The following is a 24516-nucleotide window of genomic DNA, read 5'->3' as shown; positions in this document are numbered from 1 at the left end:
ACAAACTCTGAAAATCCTTGCCCATAGAAAAAGGTAGAGAAAAGGCTTCTTTCACCCCAGGTTGATTAGATGCTTATCTGTGTGCAGGTCTGAAGGTGATCATAAGTAACTGATCACCTCACTTTTGGTGTAGAAAAGCATAATCAGCTGTTAAAACTAAATTTCACAGCTGGACACTTTTATTCAGCATCTCATAAAGCTGCCTCAGAGAAAGTGCAAGGTGAACCTCATTTTCACTTTTCTGCACTGTGTTAAATGAATGAAATACAGAGGATGACAACTAAGCTCTGCTGATTTATGGATTAAAAATTCAGATCTTGTCTGGAAAACTCTATAGTGACTGAGATACCTAATTAAATTGTGACATCAGAGGAGATGAGAGTTAAAACGGAGCAACTGTGAGGAACAGACATATTTTGACATTCTGTTTAATGCTCTTTATTTTTGTTAACCTGTAATTATTTCAATGAATACTGAACATAAAAAAGTATGTCTTTGTTAGAGAAGATGCCCCCCCCCCCCCCAGTTTTAATTAAGGTGTAGGATTTTACAATACAGATATCTGAGGCCTATTAGAACTGCTCTGATACTATTAAGTGAGACCAGATTTCACTTCCATGGTATTTCCAAGGTTACCTCACTTCCCCTCAAACCAAACCCTAGCTTAGGGTAAAATGTTTTAGTTGGGCTGTACTTAGAAGGAAAAGGTGCACCTTGGTTCACTTGAAGGTTACCTCTAATGGAAAAGCTCCAGCTCTGTCTCCAGTGCAAGAACTCAACACTTTGTGTAAATCAACTTCCTTGATGAGGGGAGTTTGCAGCAATTTAGCTGCAAACAAAATAGCTACATTACATACATTTCTGAGCCAGTGAAATGTGCACACAGCACTCAGGGCTGGCTGAGTCTGCAGCGTGCTTTGAAGGGTGGCTTTGGAAAGATGGCGCTTTGTGGTCCTACATTTATTGCCTCTCAACAGCTTCTGGATTGAGTTTACTCAGTTTCCAAGGAAAATTATGCTTAATTCTACATAATGCTTCTCCAAGCAATTTCAATCTGAAAGTTCAAAGTCAAGCCAACCTCCTTGTGACCCCTGTATCATCACTTTTAAAGCATGACAAATGCAAGCAGGCAGCTCCAGGGTAAGAAGATGGTTTGAGAGCAACAGGGCAAGTCCTCTACCAGTATAAATCAGTATTGCTTGCCTACTTTGAGCGGAGGCATTCCCACATAGACCAGCTGTGGACACAGGTAAATGAAGACCCATTCTTCAAGTGGGAAGAGAAAGAACTGCCTCATGGGTGACAGAGAACCAAAGGAGGACTGAAGTCCCTCTGTCCACCCCATGCTGCTTCAGACAGCAATAAAAAGGTAGTGTGGTTATTGCTAGGACAGGACTGCAAACAGAGCCTGAGAGCAGAGAATGTCTTGAACAGTATTTCATTGTCCCACAGCCAATTTTCAGAGTAAAACCACAGACTAATGTGAAGATTTCACAATGCAGACATTTGACAAAGAAAGGATATTTCTTCTGGTGTAACGTTTGGGCCCCGACACCAATTCAACATATTTCCCAATGACAAAAAATCTTGTAAACCACAAAACACAAGGATTACAGAAGTTAAAGATAGAAGAAGAAACCCACAAAGCAGAAATATTAAGGCCACCTGTGCACTAGTGAAATGTGCGGTTGCCACAGTCAAACAGGATATATCCCTCATTAACATTACATATAATAAATCACACACATGTGTAGAACAGACATTTCATCTTATTCTAGAGAAGTGGAACCAGAAAAATTAAAATAAGCTAAAGCTTTTGTGGCCAGTATATGGTAAAAAGCTCTAGCTTGAATCCTAGCAGCTCTTAGCAGCCTAAGTCAACACAACACTAGATGGAAAACAGAGGTTCCCATGTAGATCCCTATCAAAGCCAGAACAGGATTCTGAGGTGAATGCTTCCAAGAAGAAGGGGAGAAAAAGAAAACATCAAAGGACAAGTTGCCAAGGTTATAACCTGAGACCTAAGATCAGCCAGAGAGGTTTATTTAACCTTTCAGGTGCTCATTAGTGTCAAGCCCTCCATGCTGTCTCTCCATCCTGCAGCTGGCTGAACGTGGAGTTATATCCCATCCTAATGAGCCACAAGGAGGGTGATGTGCGTCGCTGGCTTCTGTTTCAATCTTGGCAATCTCAGTGCAAAAGCCTTGCAACATCTTCTGTTTCTCCTGACATTTAATTAGCTGGTGTCATTTTGATGCCATAGCCTGTCTCATCAGGATGATAACTACAAAACAACATGTGGAGCATAAAAGTTCCATGAAAAGTTTCAGGTCTGGCAGCCAAGCTTACGAGTCCCCTGACAGTCACGGTTCCTGGGACTGGTTCCCATTAGCTCTTTGTTTTGGCACTGCTATCAGCAAGAGCTTCTCTGTTAAGGACAGAGAAACAAAAAACCACCAAAAAACTGCAAAGCTCAGCATAGCCTTGCAAAAAATGACATCCTTTAGCTTGAAAAATTTTACCTGTCCTGCAGAAAGAGAGCATCCTCATTGCACAAAATCACACCTATTCATCCTGAAGAACAGATTTATCCTACAGTACAGAGTCCATCATCTTCTGGCCTCAAAAGGCAGTCCTATTTATTTAATTGTGTACAATGTTTTTCTCCATTTGTCATCTGGTACTTGGGAGGACAATCTCCAACAACACCTGCCAACTGCTTCTTGTCCACATCAGCTCCACAATTTGACGATGGTCACTGCTACACAAAATGTGAGCCATCTACATTTGCACTCAATATAACCAGTGGTCTTTTTTCCAAAATCCTAGTCTTATACATGAAAACTTTTTCTTTTTTTTGAGAGTGTAACAGTCAGACGTGTAAAAACTCAAATGAACCAAGAAATTTCCTTCACAAAACAGAATCAACTGAAAATCTTTTGTCATCAGAACCTAGGCACAAGCTAATGTTTTGTAAAGACAGACATGCACCTACCTGAGGCAGAGCTTCAACACAAGCTTTAAAAATTTACTGAACCAGTATGGTCCCCAGACCTCAGCTCATCTGGAGGATCCTTGAGTGAGCTCAAAGCTGCTTCCCAATTGGATGAGCCTATCTTTTAAAGCAAAATGCTCTGGGAACTCACAGCTCCCACAGGGACAGGGAGATTTCTTTTAGGCAAATGTTATGGTCCAGTAATGGCAACACCTCTATCAAAGGTGAAGGTGTTCTGGCAAGACTTTTCCAGTTGTCTTCTGTTCATCTTATTTCCATGGTATAACCATGATGTTACAATTTCAGCCAGTTCACACCCACTGCAGACTACTGGGCAGTAGCTGGTCCCACCAGTTCCCTATCTTAAACAGCATTTCAGGTGCTTCTTTGCTGTGTCCTAGAGAAGGTGCTTGTCAATGCACATTACTGAGCACTTAATTTCTGTCTTCCTCAGCAACATTTCTTTTTAAAAAGTCAAATTTCACCCCGAATTTACGCCTGACCACCATCACACTTCATGCAGGACAGTGTTTGGTTCAGAAAGCTTTGGAGGAGTCACCTGCAGTGATCCTATTCCACATTTGGAGGCCCACATTTACAGTGTTGCTTCTTGTTTCCTCACACATTAAGCCATGGAAGATCTGCACCCATCATAAGCAAGGCCCTGGCATGCAATCCCTTCACCTGGCTTGAATTATATTCAGGTCAAGACAAATGGATGAGTACAAGAATCCACATCTACCTTTTAGTGTAAGTTTTAATAATTGTCTTTTATTTTATACATGCACACATATACTAAAGGGAAAAAGAAGGATAAAGGTCTAAGTGAATCTGTCTAAAAGTAAAATACAGCAAAGTGGAGGAAATCCAGGAACTGCTCCAAAGTACAACACCAAAAATAATCCCTCACAAAAAAACCCTTAAGCCCTACAATACCTCCCTCACACACACACAAACACATTTGCACCCATTACCTTATGAAAGCTCTTCTTGCCTCAGCAACCCATAACAGTAGCAGCACGGGAAAGTTTATTTGAAAAACACACATTAGCATGTCTCTGAAAGACTTCTCAAGTATTAATGTGCTCAGTGATTATGCACTACCCAATAAATGCCAACTTTCCACGTTAGCAAAGTGGCTGGGATAGAGTGAGCATAGGAGGGAAGCCAGCGTGGCAGTCAAAGCAAAGCACTGGGGTTCAAACAACCACAACTTCCTTCCCATGACAGCTCTGCCTTGCTGTCTGTGCCTGCTTCTGCCTTGGTGCCCTACTTAAAAAGGGGCAAATAAAATTAATGAGAGCTTTTAATTGCTCCAAAATCTTGTAAAAAGTAAGATTAATTCTTTAAAAATTTCTGAAACAATTATTATTGTGATTTCTTTGTTCTGCTGGAGCATGTGAGAGTCCCAGAACCATGCAGCTGTAGGCACAGTACTGATGTGGAAAGTAAAGGTGGTCCCAGTCTTGAGTGTACTCAAGTCTGATGAAAGCTACAGAAAGACAGACTACAGAGAAAGCCACAGAAACAAAAAGCTTTGTGCTTAGAATTCTTCCTATTTGGATAACTAATTATTTTTAAACTGACATTATTTGATCCTTAATGAATGTATCACATCCAAGTCTCATAATCAAACCTCTCATATTTTAAATGTCAAAAATAGTAACTTTTAAAAAATACCTGGTAGTGTATGCTTACTCCCAAACTATAAATCCATGCCATCAATTATTGCCATTTTAATTGCCCAGTTAGCAAATACCCTTCATCTGTCTACACTATTAAGCAATGAAGTAAACATGGCAGTAAGACATTAGTTTGATAATGCTTGCCAAGTTTGGTTCAAAAAAATCTTGATTCTGATATTAATATACTAACAAATATATAAGGCTGAGCGACTTATTTTGCTCAGCCCATTTAAAACTAGCACCAGAGAAGAAGATGTGTGTCCTTAGCAGCACCTGCAGTGAGAACCTTACAGTTCACAGCAGATTTTTCCTTGGTTTATTTTAAGAACTTATAAATGGAAGGACACTTCCAACTGTGTTAGTCTATTAGAAGATAACCTGGTTCAAATTTGTCATCACTGCACTGATATCAGACAGTGATAATTCTCCTAACCTTATGGGGCAAGGAAATATTTTTCATTAAGTCTTGGTGACACCAGATAATTGTATAAATATAAGTAGTTTACTTGGTTGGAATTTAAATAATATTTTAGCTTAATCTCATTGAAAAAAACCAAACAAACAACCAAACAAATAACCTTCTATTTACCTGGAAGTGACAGAGGTATCATGGAGTTCCAAGATTTGTGCTCCCTCTCCAACAGGGTATTTAAGCAGAAACTTAAAATTGAGAAAATTTTGCTAGCTTGAGAGCACAGAACGGGCATCAGGAAAGGGGTGACAGGCTGTGTCAGTAGCCCTCCACTCCTGCCACAGCCTTGGGAACCAGGCAGAGGAGTTTATAAGGCATTGGAAAGCTGAAAGTTTTGTTACAGTTTGCTCCCTTACCCCCCCTCCACTCACATCCTTCCAGATCAAGGACATCTCTCCACAGCTCTGCAGGCAGATGAAAGTGCACTCTTGCCATGCTGCAAGCTTACAAAAAGCTATGTCAACTTATTTCACATTCTTGTGACCCTCATGAATAAAGCCTCTGCTGAAAAGTACAGTGGATTAGCTTGGGCTCCATGCCTGATTTAGACAGTTTGCATGAGCTGAAAAACACAAATACTCCAAAGTATTTTCTGTTAACAGAAGTGCGCACACACACACACACACACACACACACACACACACACATACATATATATGTATATGTGCATGCAGACTACAGGAGCCTCTAGTAATAATCACTGCCTCATCTTGCTTTACAGCATATCAAAGGGATCATGAACCTCATGGAAATATTGACAGTGAAGTACTGTGTTTTAGTTTACAAACTTCTGAAGTGCTTTGTTATGACTAACAGGCAGCCAGCGCAAGCAGTCATCTGAAAAGCCAGAGAATTTCTTTAGCTTTGTCTAATTTTTTTCTTTGTGTAACCATTTAAAAACTTGATTCTCCTGCACTAATGCTCCTGCAGAAAAGGACAAGAATGAATCTTTTTTTTCTGCGTCCGCGTCAAAAGCTTTGGTAATTTCCTACAGGGACATCACATTAAGGTGAGGTCTCATCGAGGACAGCCTTACTAACTTTGCAAAACAAAGTGTGACCAGCTCTAACACCATCTCTTAGAGAACAGCAGCAGAAATACCGTACCTATTGACTGAGGCTGGAAGAGAAGTGGCATAAGAGGTGATGGCCCTGTCCATAACACCTCTGGCACTCACCTGAGACTACTGCAAGGAAATAGCAAGGTCAAGGCTTGGCTCTGAGCATGACATTTGAACCAGAGAAAGAAAACAGAATCTCCTCCATGGATTCTCAAGAGAATTGTGAGCCCTTTCTACCTACCAATAGCAGGCTTATTTTTCCAGGATGTGACCTAAAGCACCAGCTCGTGTCACTGCTCCACAAGCAGCTGTAGAGGAGCTACATCTGGAAGGAGCCCCAAAAACCAGGCTGCAGAGTAGGGCTGTAGCTCAGGGCAGCTCCTCATGGACAGCTCAGTTCTGCTTTCTCCCAGTGACCCTCCCTTCTCCCCTCTGCTCATCGAGGAGCAGGAAAAGAGAGGAGCAGCAGTGCCCAGACAGCCCAGGGGCAGTGCAGGGGAAGCAGCAGAGCCAGGGCACGTGGCACGCCAGAGGAAGATGGGGAAATAAGGGAAAGAGAGGACATAGAACCATGTGGAGGACGTGTGATCACTGGCATGACACAGCTGCTGTACCCACATACCTCTGTGTGTGTGCACCATGTGCAGGGGCACATTTAGGGCAGGGGCTGGGAGGCTGCAAGGAAGATTTACTAACAGAAATCTCAGCCTTGCTGGTGACACATGTACAACTTTCTATGCACTGTGGGTCAAACATTTACAATAATGCCTCTTGCTTCTGGTAAAATCAACCACAGGAAGGGCAAGGAAGGATGTAGTGGTGGCAAAATGCAGAACCCAGCTTTGCCCTGAAGAGTGCAACGACAAAAACTGAAAGTTGGAGCTCCCCAAAATAAACTGTCTGTGTTTGAGGGCTGGAACAGCAAAAAGGGGAACTCTGAGTCTTATTCTGCTATTACAGAGGGACCAAAAAGCTGCAACTGGAGCAAATAGTCACCAGGAAGTGTAAGGAAAGTGACTGAAGAGCCACGGCAGTTGCAGGAAAAAGTTAAGCCAGATGAAGTGCCCCAGCAAAGAAATATTATGTAAATCAGGCTAGCTAAGCCAAGCAGAAGGCCCAGGCACCAAAAAGCCACTCTGACAGCAAAGCAGGGGGTGTTTGGAGACTGAAGCCAGCAAAGGAACCCAGCAACAACGGCCTTACTGAGGAGGGTCCATGCTTGTATCCTGCCCATCCCAGGGCAGGCGAAAAGGGCACACATGGAAAGAGTTTGGGGTCAAAGATTAGCAGGTCTGTGCCAAGAATTGTAGCATTTCATTAGCAGAGGACACAGAAAGGCCCCAAATTGCCTGTCCTTGCACTACTTTGTTTTGATATGGGGCTTGACATGGGTGCAAATCTGTTGTAAACACACGTACTATGTTACAGAAATGCAAGAAAAAAAAACAGGGGTTTTTTTTTTTTTTTTTTTTTGTAAAAAAGATGGATATTTTTACAGCATCCACAGCCAATCATGACATTTAATTTTACAGAACAGGAAGGAGCTCAGTAAGTTGCTGTAAAAATATCCACCCTTATGCAACCAAAACACCAGCTATGGATCAGGAATAGCTGTGGAGTGGCACCACAGACCTCTCCAGCACTGCAGATATGAACCTAGGGACAGAGCTTAACCTACACCTCAGCCAGCTGGTGTACCCCTGGCAGTGACCTCTTGTGTAAAATGACCCCAGCAGTCACTTCACATATAGCTTTAGGCCCATATTCCACTCCCCCAAATCATATTTTCCATGTCACAGACCCTGTTAAGTAATTTAAAACAAACTGTAGGCAGAAGACAGAAAATACCAACATTTTGATTTGGCAGGCACTTAAATTTTCATTATAAGAATTCAGACAAGAAGTAAATTCAGACAAGGTAAGGAGCTGCAGATGCTTTCTAAAAATACTGTCATCTCAGATGGGTATCTTATGTACAGCCCCACACACAGCACAAGAGTAGAACATGGTCAACCCCACCACCACCAACATAATAACAATACCTACTTATTTAAGTGTTCTGTGAGCACACCAGCATAACTCAGGAACTGTTTTTCTGCATTCCTTGCTTGAAAGAAATATTGCATAACACTACTGTAACTATAGATTGCTTTATTTTCTTCTTTTTCCATTGAGTATTCAATTCCTAACAACATTTAATAAACATAATGAATGAGCAACACTTCCTATCCCCATCTATTTCTATCCCCATCTATTTCTATCCCCATTTATTTCTTCTTAAGGAAAAACATTTTTTTTTAATTTGGCCCTTATATGAAATACCAAATGCTGTAAATTATGATATAACCAAGAAGTTCATGGTCCTTATTCCTTCAATTACAAAAAACTTTTCAATACTCTGAATGTAATTGAAAGATAAACTATTTTTCACACCAGCTACTCTGAAGAATAAACAGCCCTTTAAATAACAACCTCCAGTGTACATTCTACCTTTACCAGTAGAGAAGTAAAAGTGGTCAGAAAAAGCTTGAGGGCACTACAGCATAATTTGAAAGGAGAAAGCAGTGAAAAGGCCCAATTATTCTTATTGGCAAAGCAATCTTTCTAAAATAATAGGAATCTTCTGAAATCAAGTTCAGTTGCTATCACAGCTAAAGGCACTATTTAAAATACACCAGTAATGGTAACACAATTTATGATTTGATTGATATAAACAATCTGTTAATGTTAAAACAAGACAAAGCTAAGTAGACAGTCACCGTTCTGCTCTACATTGCTATTTCACACAAATAACAATTTGTGTGAAATTTCTCCACAATGGGAGGACCGACATAATCAGGATCTCCTCTTGGGCAGGGAATAGATCTCAAGGTTGCTTCTCAAGACTGAGGGATTCCTTACCACAAGAGACTCTTGGTAAGTGGTTAAGAGCATGCTAAACTCTGAATTCTTGATGGCTAAATGACATTATGGATTGATCATGTGGAGATAAACCTTCAGACAAACTGTTGGGAAAAGCTGGGACTAAGACTGGATCCAGCTGCACCTAAACTCCCATCTGAGAAGGAGTTTAGAATGCAAGGGGATCCTTTCTTAACATCATGACTCCACAGGAAGGTGTCCCTGACGGCGTGGGCTGAGCCTGTCCTGTATTCAGTAAATAATCCAGTGTGCCTTGCCATTGAACCTTGTTAACCCACTGCCACATCTGCTAGCAAATTTTGTTTTTTATCAATAAACACATTGTTACTTCTCTCTTACCCATGAAGTGCATGACTCCACCTGTGACAATGTGGAGTTTAACCATGTAATGCTTTTCTGGAAGCTGTCACAAAACAAGTAAGACATACCTGATGTGCCAAAATATAGATATTATGGCCCACATCTTTTGGGGAGATGCCATCATCTCCATTCTCCTCCTCATGGTCACATTCCAGACCTTGGTTGTAGGCATTCTTCATCACATCCACCTGCAACACAAACCCAGCCAGGGAGAGATGAAATAAATGTGGTTCTTGGGGAAAAACCACACTGTGTTTGAACACAGCCACTTTGCTCAGCTCCAGCCTGCATGGGTGCCCTGCAGTTCTGCAAGATGAGGGAGCAGCCTGAGAATTACGTTCTGAATAAAGACAAGCTTGAAGGATTTATGAGGCTCCAAACCACTACATTTTTCATCAGCAGCCATGAGAAAGGAAGAGGAATGATGAGCCTTTGTGAGCAGGTATTTTCACAAACGCTTCTAAAGACTGGTCTAGATACGGCAGGCACTGCTGTGCAGCACTTAAGAGAGCAGCCATGATCTTCTGGCCAAAGCAGGCAGCAACATAATTTCACAGGAAAAAACACACCTAAACCAAAAAGGAAAGCAAGATCTGGGCAGGGATCTGCTGTGGAAATTCCAAATATCCAAAAGCCTCTTAGAGAACCACCACAGGGTTCCCCACACAGGGCCTGATCCTGCAGTTGTACCCTAGGGATGGCCTCATCCTGCTGAGATGCCACCTTAGTGGTGATTCCCTGAAACCAGCAGGCATTGGGCTCTGCCTAAGGGCAGGGACAATGAGCCCAGATTCTTCCCCAGAATCCCTCAAGACCTCCCAGATCTCTCAGTTTCTGTTGTTGCACAGTCAAGTGGTATTGGAAATTACTCCCCACAGTTTTCCAACCCCTTTAAAGTTCCTGGAGACCTCTAAAAACATCAGTGTTGTTCCAAAACACAGCAACAACTGCTTGGAACTGTCGTTGTTCGTGAGGCATAAATAAATAACATACATGTATATTAAATATATTATATGTCCACACACACATTTCTGTTAGCACTGCTTCACAAACTGTACAAACTTAATTTACCAGCCCCTGACAAACTGCACTTGAAGACAGTCTACCAGAATATGATAATTTAGTTAGGAAACAATTAAAGAAAAGTGCTTGGAACGGATAAAAATAATGAAGTCGTAAAGACTGAAATCATGCATGCTTGATCCTTTTAAAGTACTTTTTGTGAATTAGTACTATCCTGATACATTGTGCCACCATACGCTGCCAACACTTCTCAGCTTAGATACAGATCATTTTAAAAATGTTTTAATGACAGATTTTTTTTCAGCCAAAAGATTTATGAATATTCACAAGTTTTCTCACCAGTTCTCTTGGTCTCATGTTGAAAAGGATTCTTTCCGCATTCTCACTGTCTTGCCTGCTTTCCATAATAGCCAGCAAAAGCTTGGAGGCATTGTTCTGGAGATACAAAACCAAATTAATGCAAATTTTAAATCTCTTTCATGGATTAATGACCCTTGCATTTGTTTTAATTGAGATTATGAGGACCACTTTTTTAGTGGATGAGATTTTCAACCACTTGCATCTTATATTTTACTGACATATTTAATAGGTTTTTTTTAATGTCAGCATACTGTAACACTAACTCTGCACGCTGTATTGGAAGGAAAATTTTAAACACTGAAAAATATTTTACTTAAATACAGAGTGTTGCTGCAGACTGTGCATAAGAAATTAAATTCCATTTCCTTTCCTTATTTCCCACCTAGCAATTTTTGCCTTGGCTTTCTGTTAAAACAAGACTCAACAGAGGTAATTACAAAACATATTACACAGAAGGTTTTATCATTCAGGCAGGTTTCCCTCCCATTTGGTTTTTATGAAGTCCAACTGGTTATTATTTGAAAGGCTGCAAAATAAACTGTTTTCATGCACTCCTGAGATTTTCTTTCACTACTAAATATTCCTGGGGGAATATATAAAGACAACCTTTGCTTTGTCAACTGGCTGCTTTTCCCCAGGCCTGCCTGCTCCTCAGGATTACACGGCATGAGCTTTAGCTGCAGTAGCCTAGTGGTGCCTCAGAGACCGGCCTGTCTCCCAGTAAAATCAGCTGTGGTGAAGTGGAGAGGAAGAATGGTTCTGGAGGTTTGGCTGCTTTCTGGCAGAGCAGGGTTGACCTGCCACAGCATCCCCATCATTCCCTGTTACAGACTGAGCTGTTGGAACACTTGGAAGCAGGAGACAGTCCCCAGGGAAGAGAAAGGGGCCAGGAAAACTGCCAACGTGCCCTACAACATCATTCTCAGCTGCTTATTACCATTATCAATGATTCCAGCCAAAATTTCTCCAGTGAGGGTGTGCCTCAGATAATTGGCATGGGCAGTTTCAGAGGAAAAGGGTTCAGCTGCCTTTGGGACCAGGGTAAAAAGAAAAAGAAGGATGTTATGCCCTACATGTTTGAGCAATTTGTGTTTTAAGCCGCCTTTGTATCCCCAAGTTTTGATAATAGGCCTGAAAATATGGAGCAGTAGAGGCCAATAGAACAATCACACGAGTTGTAGTCTCCCAGTCAAACTTGTCCAACTTGGAAGCATTTTGTAAATTACAATTTGAGTACTATAGAGCAGAAACACTCATTTCACAGCTAAAAGCCCACAGGGGTTATTCTTGGTGAGCACAGAATCACAAAACTGTGCAGGGTGGATCATAAAACCACAGACCAAAAGCTGTCCTCTGGACTAAGATTCCAGCAGTCCAGCCCCTGCTCAAAGCAGCTTGCTCAGGGCTGTGCTAGGCTGAGGATTAAACACCTCTGACTGGAGGACTGAAGGTAAATGGAAGGAGAGTAGATTAGAAGAGTTGTGTGTAACTGGGGAATTAGAAACTTCTGGGAGAAGAGACTGGGAGTGAGACAGAAGCCAGGAGAAAGGAGCCTGGGCTTACTAACACAGAAATGAGATAAGGACAAAGAAAAAGGGATGGGAAGAAAAGACCTAACTGGCTCAAGGAGAACAGCACTGCATATGAGTTTTGCCATGTCCCTTTCCTTTTCCTTCTCAATCAAATCAGGACCATCCATGGGAAAGGTCTAATCAGACTCTTTACCTTGCAACCAAGACTGCAGAAGTTTAACGTGCACAGGGAACGAGAACAGGGGGAGGGAGAGGACAGCATTTTGATGAGGATTCCTGACAGGATACTGCTCTGAAAAGCAGGATGCTTCCTTTTCTGCTGCACATTTCCCTTACAGTGGTGGCCAAGTCATTAGTGGTAGCATTGGTAAGATCTCAAACTGAGGAGGAGGGAAGGGGCCATGACAGGTTCCCAGGTAGCTTGGTAAGGAAAGGGAGGAAACAGGAGGAAGGCATCAGTCCACTCACTCATGGCTGAGGAGGACTTTGAAGCTCTTTTCCAATGCAGACAACCCTGGAGATGGACAGAAGCCTGCTGCAGCTTCCAGGAAGCTGGGAAAGGTAGAGGATAGGTAGGACTTTGTGTCATCAACAGCCAGCTTCTTGCTACTGACTCAGCAGAAGTGCCTTGCCATGGCATAGAATTACAGCAGGCATTTGTGATGGTTATTTGGCTACTTATTCCTCACCTTCTGCATATTTGGAGAGCCTAGGATCTAATCCCAAACATCAATGAGGAAAAGACATCCATCACTTGGAAAACCCAGCACAAAGTTCATAACACATTAGTACAGTGAAAAAAAATCAGTTTCCAGGTGCTAAAAAACAGCACAGCCCAAAGCACTTCTACTCTTCATTTCACCTTTACCTGGGCTCCCATCTCATCTCCTGATAAAAATTTTGGAAAAACAAATTAATGAATGAAGCAACCAGATACAGCTACAAGGGGAAAAAAGAAGACAATTGTCTTAGACTCTCTGTACTCTTAGACTGACAGTGTCTCCTCATCCTGTCACAGATGTGGCAGATATTGAGCACTTACTTTGTGCCAGGGCTTACACACTGGTCAGTAAGGAAGGCCAGGGGGTCACATTTGAAATAAAAAGAAGCAGAATTGAACACTGGCCATCTCTGCACTCAGTAAACACTGAGTCTGTTCTGCTCACTAAATGATTCAGGAGTCCACTGGAAAATATAATCCATGAAGATGTAATTAAATGCCACATCAAAAGCTAAGTGCAAAACAAGCTAAACTAAGATGGCATGGGAAAATCTAACTCTGCACTGCTTTTCCTGTGGTTGGAGGGTGTAAGTTCAACGTATAAGGCTCCCCGAAAACAGTGTCTGAGCTTGCTTGTAAGTGTGAATGTATAGCCCTGCATACTTTGAATGCTGTATTTTCAGTACAAAATTTATGCATTTGCAACTTCAAAGTTGCTTATGAGCACTGACAGTCAAACATTACTTGGTAAACTCATTGCTTTATTACTTCAATGTGTTGCCACTCAAAATCAAAAACAGCAGCTTCTTAATTTGGATCCAATTTTTGAGATCACATCTTGCAACGTGTCCAGATCCAGTACAAGAGTGATATGGACATAATGGAATGGGTCTAGCAAAAAGCCATAAAAACCATGAAGGGAATGGAGCATTTTTCATATAAGAAGCCACTGAAAGTTGTGACTATTCAGACTGGAGTACAGATAGTTTAGATGGATCTTATCAATGTGTATAAATACCTGGTGGGAGGAAATGCAGAAGAGGCTGCCAGACCCCTCTCAGCAGTGTCCAGTGAGAGAGCAAGAGACAAAATAAAACACCCATGAAATTCTATCTAAACACCAGAAAACACTTTCATACTTTGAGAGGGATCAGACAGTGGGATAGGCTGCCCAAAATGGCTGTGGAGTCTCCAGCTGTGGAAATATTCAGCTGTACATGATCCTGAGAAACCTCTAGCTGATCCTGCTTGAGCAGAGGGCTTGGGCAAGATGACCTCAAGACATCCCTACGAAAGCAAATGACTCTGTGATTCTGCAAAATCTGAATCATTTCCACAGTCTGAACCTCTGCTATATTCATCACAATTTTTGCTAATTGAATGAGTCTGAGCACAGCCAGCCTCATGTGAACAGGATCACACTGGTCCTTGCAGAGGTGTCTCTAAGCTCCATGTTTGGTCACTACACAGAAAAGCTGTTCTACAAGCCTTTGCTAGCCTCATGAGAATGGCAAATCAAAATGGCACTGGAGTGAAGGCAGATACATCTTTACAGAGACTGAAGTTTGGACTTCAAAAGAACTGTCTGCATTTTCAAAGTTAAATGTCTGCCTTAGTGTTTTGCTAGAGGGGGGTCTGAATTACATTGCCATTCAAAAAAGAAATTAGAGTTATTAAAATCATATGTAAGGCACTGTTGATTCAATGTTTCATTGTACATGATATATAGCTATATTAATTATTTTATTAGACATGTATAACATTGCCAATATGATGCAATGCAGCTACCACAAAGTATTTGCTGGTTTGGGGAGGAAACAGACCATCTGCAATGGAAATACTTAATTTGGGAGGCAAGAAAAGGCAATAACCCAGGGCTCCTCCTGGACAGATTCTACCCTGCTTTGCAGACAGTGCAGCTGCAGAGCTCCCCTCTACATGCACTGGCAAACAGACAGGAGAAACTTACCTACGAGCCTGCCCAACCCTCCCCAGAATACAGAACAAAATTACACTACGAGCCCTCCTGCTCTAGGCTTTGCCCTCACACTCCACACTTTGTGTTTCCCCTCAGAGGATACTGAGAAGGGAAATAGGTACAATTTACTTGAACCTTGTTTTCAACTTTATTTGACACTGCAGGTCATCTGATGTATTGTTCTTTTTCACAGCATTTCCTTCTCAAATAATTTTTAAGAGTTTGGTATTTAGAGAGCATGCCTGACTTGCTGCATGCCTGTACACTGTGGCTGCTTATCAATCTTGAGAGATTTTACATCCACAATGCAGACTTTTCATGCTAGCTGTGTCATGCCTGACTTATAGGATTTTTTTTAAAAAAAAAGCTGAGACACAGTCCCAAACATAGCAGTGGGTCAAAAGGCCTGTGGCAGAGAGCCTGATAAGGATTCAGAAGCTGAGATGAACTCATTTGCAAGATTTTTTTTTCAAAGGCTTCTGAGTGTACTGCGCTATGGTAAGATTAAGTAAATGTCAGGCTGCCTAGAGCTCGCCCATAGGTATGTCTTCTGTGGCTGCCCAAATGCAAATAAACAAATTTCCATATACTGTACCTTGAGCTGAAGCACCAAGTCCATGCAGTATTTGCCAAGAGGGTTTATGTCGTTCAAGATGAGAGCAATTATAATATCAATCCCATTAGACTCATGGGTGGCTATGCATGTCTGCAAAACAAGAGAAGGGAATGGGGCAGGGGCAGAAGGGAGAGGAGGAGGGGGAAAAAGAGGGAGATGATACAGCCAGAGGGAGGAAGAGAATATGCACATCAGCAAATTTCCAACAGAAGGACCCAGAACTTAAAACACCTTGCAAGAGCAATGAAAACTTCAGTCAAAGCAGAACAGCCTGAAAACACACCACAAGAAGTGCTGGGGGAGACTTGTGTGTACAGAACTAACCCAAACATTGCCAGTAGTGAAATACCCAACTGGAAAAAAGGTGGTGCAAGCTAAAATCTGCTCCCAGAGAATCCCGCAGGGCTTGGCACCAAGCGGTACAACTTGCAGACAGCAGCCCTCAGGAGCACTGCCAGATTCAGCTGAGCACATGCCAGCCTCAGACATAAAAGAGAAGCTTGACTGCAAGCACAACCAAATTTGCACGCTCAGATTCTTCATTTGCCCTCAGCAGCCAGCATTAATATTGCTGTTACAGCACAAAATGTTCATGAAAATCAAAGTTTTTTCCATGCATCTGGACATGTCCTGCAAAGAACGTTATTTCTGGATAAGGAACTCAAAACTGTATTTGCGACCAGTGGTACTTCCCAAATGCCTTTGCAGCTGGAGTTCTGGACCTTCAAGGCCTTGTGCACAACAGTCAGTTATACAAGAGCCTATGGCACTTTTTCCTCTGGCAGGTTTATGGGACAATAGGTAAGGAAAAGTCTTCCAGGAAGACAGAGACAGGGGAAAAATGAAAATGAGAGCGTGGAGCATTTGCCCCCGAAATATATTGAATTAAACTTGCAGTTGGTGTAAACAAGTGCAACTCAAATCCTGAGTGAGTTCCCAGCAAAAAGGTCTAAGTAATAAAGTGTAATTCATCATTCCCTTCCATATCAGTGTTCCTCCAGTGCTTCTCACATAACTTTGTTGGAGAACATGCTAACTTGTACTTTTTCACAGTTGTTTTTCCCATCCATAAGTGATTTAAACATTACTGTTCAAAATTTAGCCCATTAAAGGATTTCTCTTTGTTTTTAAAATATTAAGTAAAGGCAGCTGATTACCAGCAATGGCAGTAATAGCACTTTACATTTCATTGGTGCACATTAATGAAGAAGCATTAATATTGCATGTATTTCTTCAGCTATTTCTAGCAAAGAGAACAGATTGCTTCTGTAATTTGCTCACCACAATTTTCCCACTGCTAATCCATAGCAAAAATTCTGCAGTTTCATCCACTATGACAACTTTACTGCAGTTCTCTTCAGATCAAATATGGCAGCATGTAACCACATCCTTTACCTTTCTACACTTCTTCGGAATGGCACTAAAGAGACTTTTACCAAAAGTCACAGCTGTGTGACTTCCAAAGGCTGCAGTGAGGAAGGCACAGAAGATCAGAAGCATGGTCTTTAGTGTCATCCATTTCACTACTGATACCATAATTAAAGATGCTGCTAGGTGGCAGGGCAGGAGGGTAAGTGAAACTTTGTGGCAGTTATGTGAAATAAGGAAACTAAGTGTTAGCAAGTTGTATAAACACCAGCAAGGAAAAATGTGTGAAAATGAAACACACTGAAACACAAACAAGTCTGTGTTTGAATGCACTTTCAAAACTGTGACTCCAAATCCAGCCTCACAAAGTGAGGTTTAAGCCATGGACATGGCAACATGAAACATGAAACTCTGTCCAAAAGGTCTGCAAACCCTGAGAGGAAGAAGAGGTACTACATGAAGAGTCTGTTTGGAGCTCTGACTTAAAAGGGTCGCTCAGGCCTCAGGAAATTTGAAGTGTGTTAAGCCTAGTGATAGCAGCTCCAAGTGAATTTATGTTATCAGGAATACTCAAAGGTTTGTGATAAGCACCCAGACAGCAACATTCAGGTACAGCCTTCTGCATCCAGAAGTTCTTGAGCCTACCTGGTTTTCATGGCACGGGCCCTGGCAATATTCTGTCAAGCTCTCCAGCGTCTGGTTGACAAGAGCCACGTTCCTCTCATTGATGTAAAGCCCCAGCAAGCCCAGCCCACCTGTGGTGCTCCCACAGATGCAGTCCAAAAACTGAAGGGTCTCACAAACGAGGTTGTAATTTGTTTTATTGTTCTGATGTCTTAAGAAATTCTGGTGGGTGGAGAAAAGGAACACAAAAAAACAAAACCAAAACAAAACAAAAAAACAAAAAGGAAGAGAGTCAAGGCAAACAAGGTCTTTTAGTCTCTTTTCATGAAAACATTGAAGGACACAATTTATAACCATATGACCACTGTGTCTCAGTACTGAAGTACACTGCACTACTATAGAAAATATATTAGGCCTTAATGCAGCAATTGAGAACTATTATCTGATTAAATCATAGAGCAGGGAAGGCTTAGGAAAGTGAACTTAGCAAACATCTGCACTGGCCTTAAATGTCTTTTATATGTCCTGCAGACCTGCTCCCAGTCACCCATTACAGCCCTTCTCTTGGAAGCTGTTGCCCCACAGCTAAGCAGGTCTGGTGGCACATTATGGAGCTCAGCTCAAACCACCCCAACCACAGCTGGAAGGGGAGGAACCACTCCTGGCCACAGCACTGATGTATATTTGTAGAAAATACATTTTGCAGAGGTTGCTATGGGGACAGTAATTTCTACAAGAAGAACTGACAGCAGGGACACACAGAGCATCTTAAGGCCTTCAGTTGTGATACTTTGGGAAAGGGGCAGTACCCAGAAACTTCCTGTGCTCTTCAATTCTGTGGTAAATGATCTACCAACTGTGCACAGGAACCTTACTAACAGGGACATTTAGACCCTGCTCAGTTCCATGTGGCTGTGCTGAGATCCCCAAGCAATTCTGAAGTCCAACACAGACCCCAAATGGTTCTTGAAAAGGGTTCTTTTATCCCTTGGACCCAACATTTCAGACAGCCCTATTCTGTAACAGGGGCCAGGCACAAGTGTGTTTTTCTCCCCTTATGAAGGTGCAGCCCCTCTAACAACACCCCTATAAAAGCTCAGCTCAAAACTTTACCTGGAGCTCTCGGTTGTGGTTCTCACACAGCAGCTGGAGAAATCTCAGTATTGGCTGCATGATTGCAATGGCAGGGCTCATGATTGCTTCTTCTGCAGACTTCTCTTCTGCATTTGCAGCATCTGCTCCTGAGCCCATCAGATCTATTTCTGGGTCCATTTCTCTTCTGTACACAGAGTAAGCCTTGGAGGTTGCCGAAGATGCTTCTGTCAACTGTCCTTTCATTCCCTCCTTCAGATGCAGAGTTGAATCCTTAACTGAAAAGAAGATAATTTTCCTTCATTTTTGAAAATCTTTCTTCCCATTTGATTAAACAATAAGAAAACAATAATAATGAATGCAACTTTTTCTTTGTTGGTGTCTAACTCTTCAAAGACCTCTAGGCAACTCACAAAGAATATCAAAGCAACATTCATGCAGGGATAGCACGTTCCAAGTAAACCACAAACCAGAGTGAAACAGAACATTAACACAAAAAGTCCTACTATTTCTCGCCCATATACAATAAATGATGAGAACAATGGGAAGACCACAGGGTGGGAAATCAGTTCCTGAGCCTGCTCTTGTGAAATATCCCCTATAGCAGCAGCCTCTGCTTCTGCTCCTCTAAAAATATGGCTCAATATCTTTTATTGATGCAAACTGGCAGAGCTTCACTGATTTCATTAAAGCTAATTCCTTGTGGCCAACCTGAGATGGACTGTAATTCAGAGAAAAACACACAAAATATGCAAATTGGCAATGATTCATATTAAAGCTTATTGATCAATTCAGCAGAGTATGAGTGGTGCAGCACATGCAGTGTGAATATAAAGCCCTGCTCCCCTCTTTCCCAGGGGTACCTCCTTACCTCTCTTTTTGGGAACAGATATGGTGAGGTCACTGTCATCCTCCTTCTTTTTGCTCCCCAAATCAATAGTGTTCACTGTCACTGTGGATCGGATCTCCTGCTGAGCAGCTTTCATGCGATCATACAGCACTTTAAAGAACCTTTCTGACTTCTTCTGCTCCTTTAGCTGCTGGTAAGTCGAATACTGCAAAAAAAAAATAATTCTTTAGATATCAATCTTCTAAGGAAGAAGAAATACAAAAACACACTTTTATTTTTTTTTGTGAAACAAATGATGAATAATTACTTCACTTACACAGAACAAATGTTGGCCACTGCCTGACCAGTTCTTTCACAAAGTGATATACGAGGCTGGTAACAAAGGCTGATGATAATATTTTAAAATTTGTGTAAAATGGTGAACTGTGCTATTTGCAGTCTTTTAAATGTCACAATATTGTACTTGAAGTTAGATTACTTTGTGACACTCCCCATTTCTCCAGGCTTACCAGTCATTATATTCCATCTACAAATAACAGTGAAAAGTAACTTATTATGTAACAACAAGAGAAAGCATGGAACATCAAATATGTAATATTATAGCTTGGATTGTATTCATTTTTTGTGCTACAGACAGAATTCATTATTTTAGGTTATTAATTCCAGTACCTTAGTATAACTGTCAAGCAGGCTGAGGACCATGTGCAACAGTTTGCAAACATTCCCAATTCTCCCAGCCTTCCCTCCTCATTTCAATCCTCTCCCTTCCCCCAAATATCTAATTTGGCTAAATCTGGATGACAACACCTAGAAACCATAGTTTAAAGCAAATATATAGAAAAACACCAAGAAATCATAGTTTAAAGCAAATATTTTCTATCAACTGGGATACTGGTCTTCTCAAATGACCAGTTTTTTTTCTCTTTGGAGATTTTGATAAATGTCTCTGAAGGTTTCCAGAAAATAATGTGCTCTTATAAACTTAGAAGTACTATAATTTTTAATTTTACAAAGACTGACATAAAATAACTGTGGATAATGCTCACATGGCAATGACCAGATTAAAAGCAGCACAGTGCTACACAGAGAGGGAGAGCTGAAAAACATTTCCTTCTCCCAAAGAGCTACTGCATAGTAATAGGGCATATTTACATTTGTATTACAGTGGTACAAATTCTAGTGACAAATTTCTCAGAGAACTCACAGCAAAAAGGTTCTCTCTATTTGTCTGCAGACCACATGCAACTGAGAATCAATATGTGAATAAGCAGATTAAACAAGAACCTGTGTTTGCGTATTTCCACCTTCAAGCAGCGCAATTCCCAGCAGAATGCCCTCGGAGAAAATCCTGTCATTTCTGGTGTTCACTATCACATCTATGACCAGTTCTGAGGCACCTTCTTTGTCCAGGAGGCACTGGATATCAAACATGGTCACCCCAGACTTATCTGCATCTTGTCCCGAAAATCCACCTGCAAATTAGACAAATACACAAATACCAATCGTGTTTGCTTCACACACATATATGAAAATGAACCTATTAGTAGTGATAAAGTACACAACAGCAACGTAATAAATTTAATTTTGAAATTCTGTCAGGCAAAATTCCCTTTGATAAAGACAAGATTTTTGTATGAAACTGCAATGTTGGGCTCTAAGAGTAAGAAATAAAACAAATCCCCAAGCCATTGTTCTGTCAGGATATTCAGACAATAAATAAGATGGAAAGGATACTGATTTGTTCACTGAACCTTTTTTAAATTCCACTGCTGCATACACTAAACTGTGAGTAGGGTCAATGCTGTGAGCCCCTTTTAAAATCTGCTCTTCAATCTCAGGCCTAATCTACACTAAAATTGTGTCCTGGTAAATCCACCCTGGTTATGGGTCTGACCTTCCAGCCAAATGCTTTTGCCAACTCCTAGATCATCATCATCACCACCATCATCATGACACTTTTTTTAAGAACACAGACTCGAGTTAATCCAAATTAAAGGTGTGGGTTGAAGAAATTTTGCTAAATTGTATTAGCTCATTAAATCAACCACCTTTTATTATCAAAGATGATCATCTTTCCTGCTATACTTACTTCTCTAAAGATGTAACTGTGCCTACTTCATTAGTAAAAATACAGTACTGCTTTAATCAGCCAGTACTACTTTGATTAAACTGATTAAAATGCTTCAGACTTTGTGATGATGCCATGCACACACACACTTTTTAGAGAGAACTAAAAAAATAGTAAAACTTCAGTCTCTTATTTGTTAGAGAGCAAAATTTGGTGTACAGAATGTTAAGACTGCAAAGATTTTCAGAGTCTATACTGAAATAGTAAAGGAGAAACAGCTGGGTAACATCTGCAAAAGTTGACAAATCTGGGCATGCCTTCAAGTGTGCACTGAAAATGCAAAATGCAGTTCTGACCTGGCTCCATACCTAGCTCCAGCCTCACTTCCTATGACATCCATTATTATGGGTTTTCCTAGAAATCACTCTGCAGTAACTTCCTGTGGCTTTTACAGCAGAATGATACAAAAAATTAGCTCATAATGGACCTACAGAGATCATCTACTGAAACTTCTTGCCCACAGGAAGAAGTGGGCAAGATAGGACAGGTTCATGAGAGCCTTGTCCAGTAAAGTTGTAACAAGAACTGACACATTCTCCAACCTCTCAGGAAAATGTGTTCCGTTGTCTAACCAGTATTTTTGTGAAAAGCTTTTCCTTAGATCTTTTTCATTTATCAATAAAGGATCTGGAATGTAAAAAAATTCTTTCATTTCCAGAAACACACCATCTCTCTTCAAAAGTGTCCTGCTTTGCTGAATTTCTGGATGGGGATTTCCTGGTTCCTGCTTTGGTACCTCCAAATGCACCATCTGAGACAAGTGTGTGCAACTTAAAAATAGAGGAGTCTGATACTACCTCTCTTCTAAGTGGTTACAGAACATGTTTGATTTATTTACCAACTGAATGCCTGGAGGATGTCCAATGTGCCTATTAGAAAAAATGGTGCTGCTAATTTTGCTCTCTTGAAATGATGTGTGTTGATTTACCTCCCACTTGTGCAGTTTTGCTGTAGCTGGCAGGCAGGGGCCCATTCATACCACTTCCATATTCCCCTTTAAAGTACCGATACAGGAGGATTTTCCTTAAAGTGTTGCCCTTTAAGAGAAAGATAAAAATAGAAGAAATCAGAGTTGTGGCCAATTTCCTTTGTTTGAAAAGCAAGCAGTTTAACACAGATACATAATTTAGTAGGTCTTTCCATTATAATTAGTAAGCACACAAACAGGAAAGTTGTCCAGAAAACAAATATCTAACAGTCTTATCTAACAAATCCTAGGGGAAAAATTCTAAAATAGTGTTGTATGAACTTTTTTGACGTTTGTTTTAAACTTATTGATTCTAAATAAAACACCTCCACTTCAGTAATTCTGACTGGCTATCTGTGAATGTGTATATTGAAACAAGCTCCACAAATAGCCAGTGCTCTGCAGTCAGTGTGTCTGTGCCCTACCCTGCCATGGCAGCACTTTCTTCCTATTTTCTGCAGCTGAGTAGCACCACTCCCTTTTCTCTGATCTCAGATAATCCAGCTGATCATCTGAAAGAAGCCACATCACATAAAATATTAAAACAGAGATATGACATTTGATAGAACAGCTTAAAAAGCATTCTCTGTATCGCCTTGTTCCTTGACTTCCAAAACCACAACCAGTCAAAATTTGCATGCAGCTCTCTGAAGATCTTCCCTTTCATTTTACTTATGTTCTGCAACACAAGACATTCTGGATTGAGAGTCAGGGGTACCAATTACTTGGCATTTTTATTTTGCCTTCAGTCTCCTGAAAGCCTTCAGTCTCTCTGACTGCAGAACACCTGCAGTCAGCACTCAGCTTTACAGAGGCAGAAGGTGACACAAGAATTGTAGGTGTATGTGTAACCTCAGATTTCATGAAGAGAAATAAGTAAGGTCTCCAATGCTCAACACAGATGGGGGGAAATGGTCACTTCAAGTATTTGGCATTAAAATGGAACATTTTTTTTCCTACTTTCACTAAACTGCTGGTTTTAATGAAAAAAATTCTGAAAAAATATTTGCACTAGAAGCATTCTCAGCATTCAGCAGCTTGCCAGTGCCTGCACATTAGTACAGCAGTCAAGTTTTCAACCAAAACATCTCTGCGACCGCCACAGACAGCAGGCAGTGGGGAAGCAAATCCTAGACACTCTCACACTCCCACCTCCCTGTTAACTTGGCAATATTTCCAGTGGCAACCACACACCACAGAGGGGCTTCACTGCTTCATGGGCCTTGAAGACAATAGGCTTGTCCACCTCAAAAAAGTGCCGAAATGCAGGACTTTGTGTGCTGCCTGACAATACCAACCAGCCATTCTTTTCTAGTTCTCCCATTTTGATGTTTTCATTTGACAATAGTCTGTACAGAATTCCCTCATATAGCCAAGGAAAGTACAAGGCCTACAGTAAAATACCAAAAGCTATAGTTGCTTTTATAATAGTTGCAAGAAAAATAAGAAGCATCACCTACAAGGAGTTTACTGGGTGGATTTTCCAGGTGAGATTAGTCCAGTGTGCCCTGCACTACAGAGCAAGGCAAAGAACCAGAAGTCTCTGTGGACTTCACACAGAGACAGATTCCTTCCCAGCCTGGTTTTGTGATGGAGTTTAACCTGGAGTGGTACAGTAATGGACAAGTACAGTAACCAAGCTCATAAACAATTTTAAGATGGGCAAGGGCACCAGCTCCTCCTGCTCAACATCCTGTCTTTAGCTGGGACCAAAACCCAGTGTCTCACAGCAAAGTGAACCTCATTTTCCTCATCTTCTGCAG

General features: G+C 41.2%; 1 protein-coding gene across 3 annotated transcripts in view; it reads right to left on the bottom strand.

The window, feature by feature from the left end:
- Positions 1-24516, bottom strand: part of ITPR2 (inositol 1,4,5-trisphosphate receptor type 2) — a 243028-nt gene that overhangs the window by 54993 nt on the left and 163519 nt on the right. For all 3 annotated transcript variants that reach the window (XM_084205579.1, XM_084205580.1, XM_084205581.1), the window contains 8 exons: positions 22715-22823; positions 20943-21130; positions 19680-19863; positions 18830-19086; positions 17738-17938; positions 15704-15814; positions 10857-10952; positions 9563-9682 (listed from right to left, as the gene is read on the bottom strand). In XM_084205579.1, the coding sequence (XP_084061705.1) occupies positions 9563-9682; positions 10857-10952; positions 15704-15814; positions 17738-17938; positions 18830-19086; positions 19680-19863; positions 20943-21130; positions 22715-22823 (1266 nt within the window). The remainder of the gene's footprint in view (positions 1-9562; positions 9683-10856; positions 10953-15703; positions 15815-17737; positions 17939-18829; positions 19087-19679; positions 19864-20942; positions 21131-22714; positions 22824-24516) is intronic.

The sequence above is a fragment of the Fringilla coelebs genome (genome assembly GCF_963513975.1).
Source record: "Fringilla coelebs genome assembly, chromosome: 5".
Lineage (NCBI taxonomy): Eukaryota > Metazoa > Chordata > Aves > Passeriformes > Fringillidae > Fringilla > Fringilla coelebs.
This window is presented reverse-complemented; position numbering and strand designations above follow the sequence as displayed.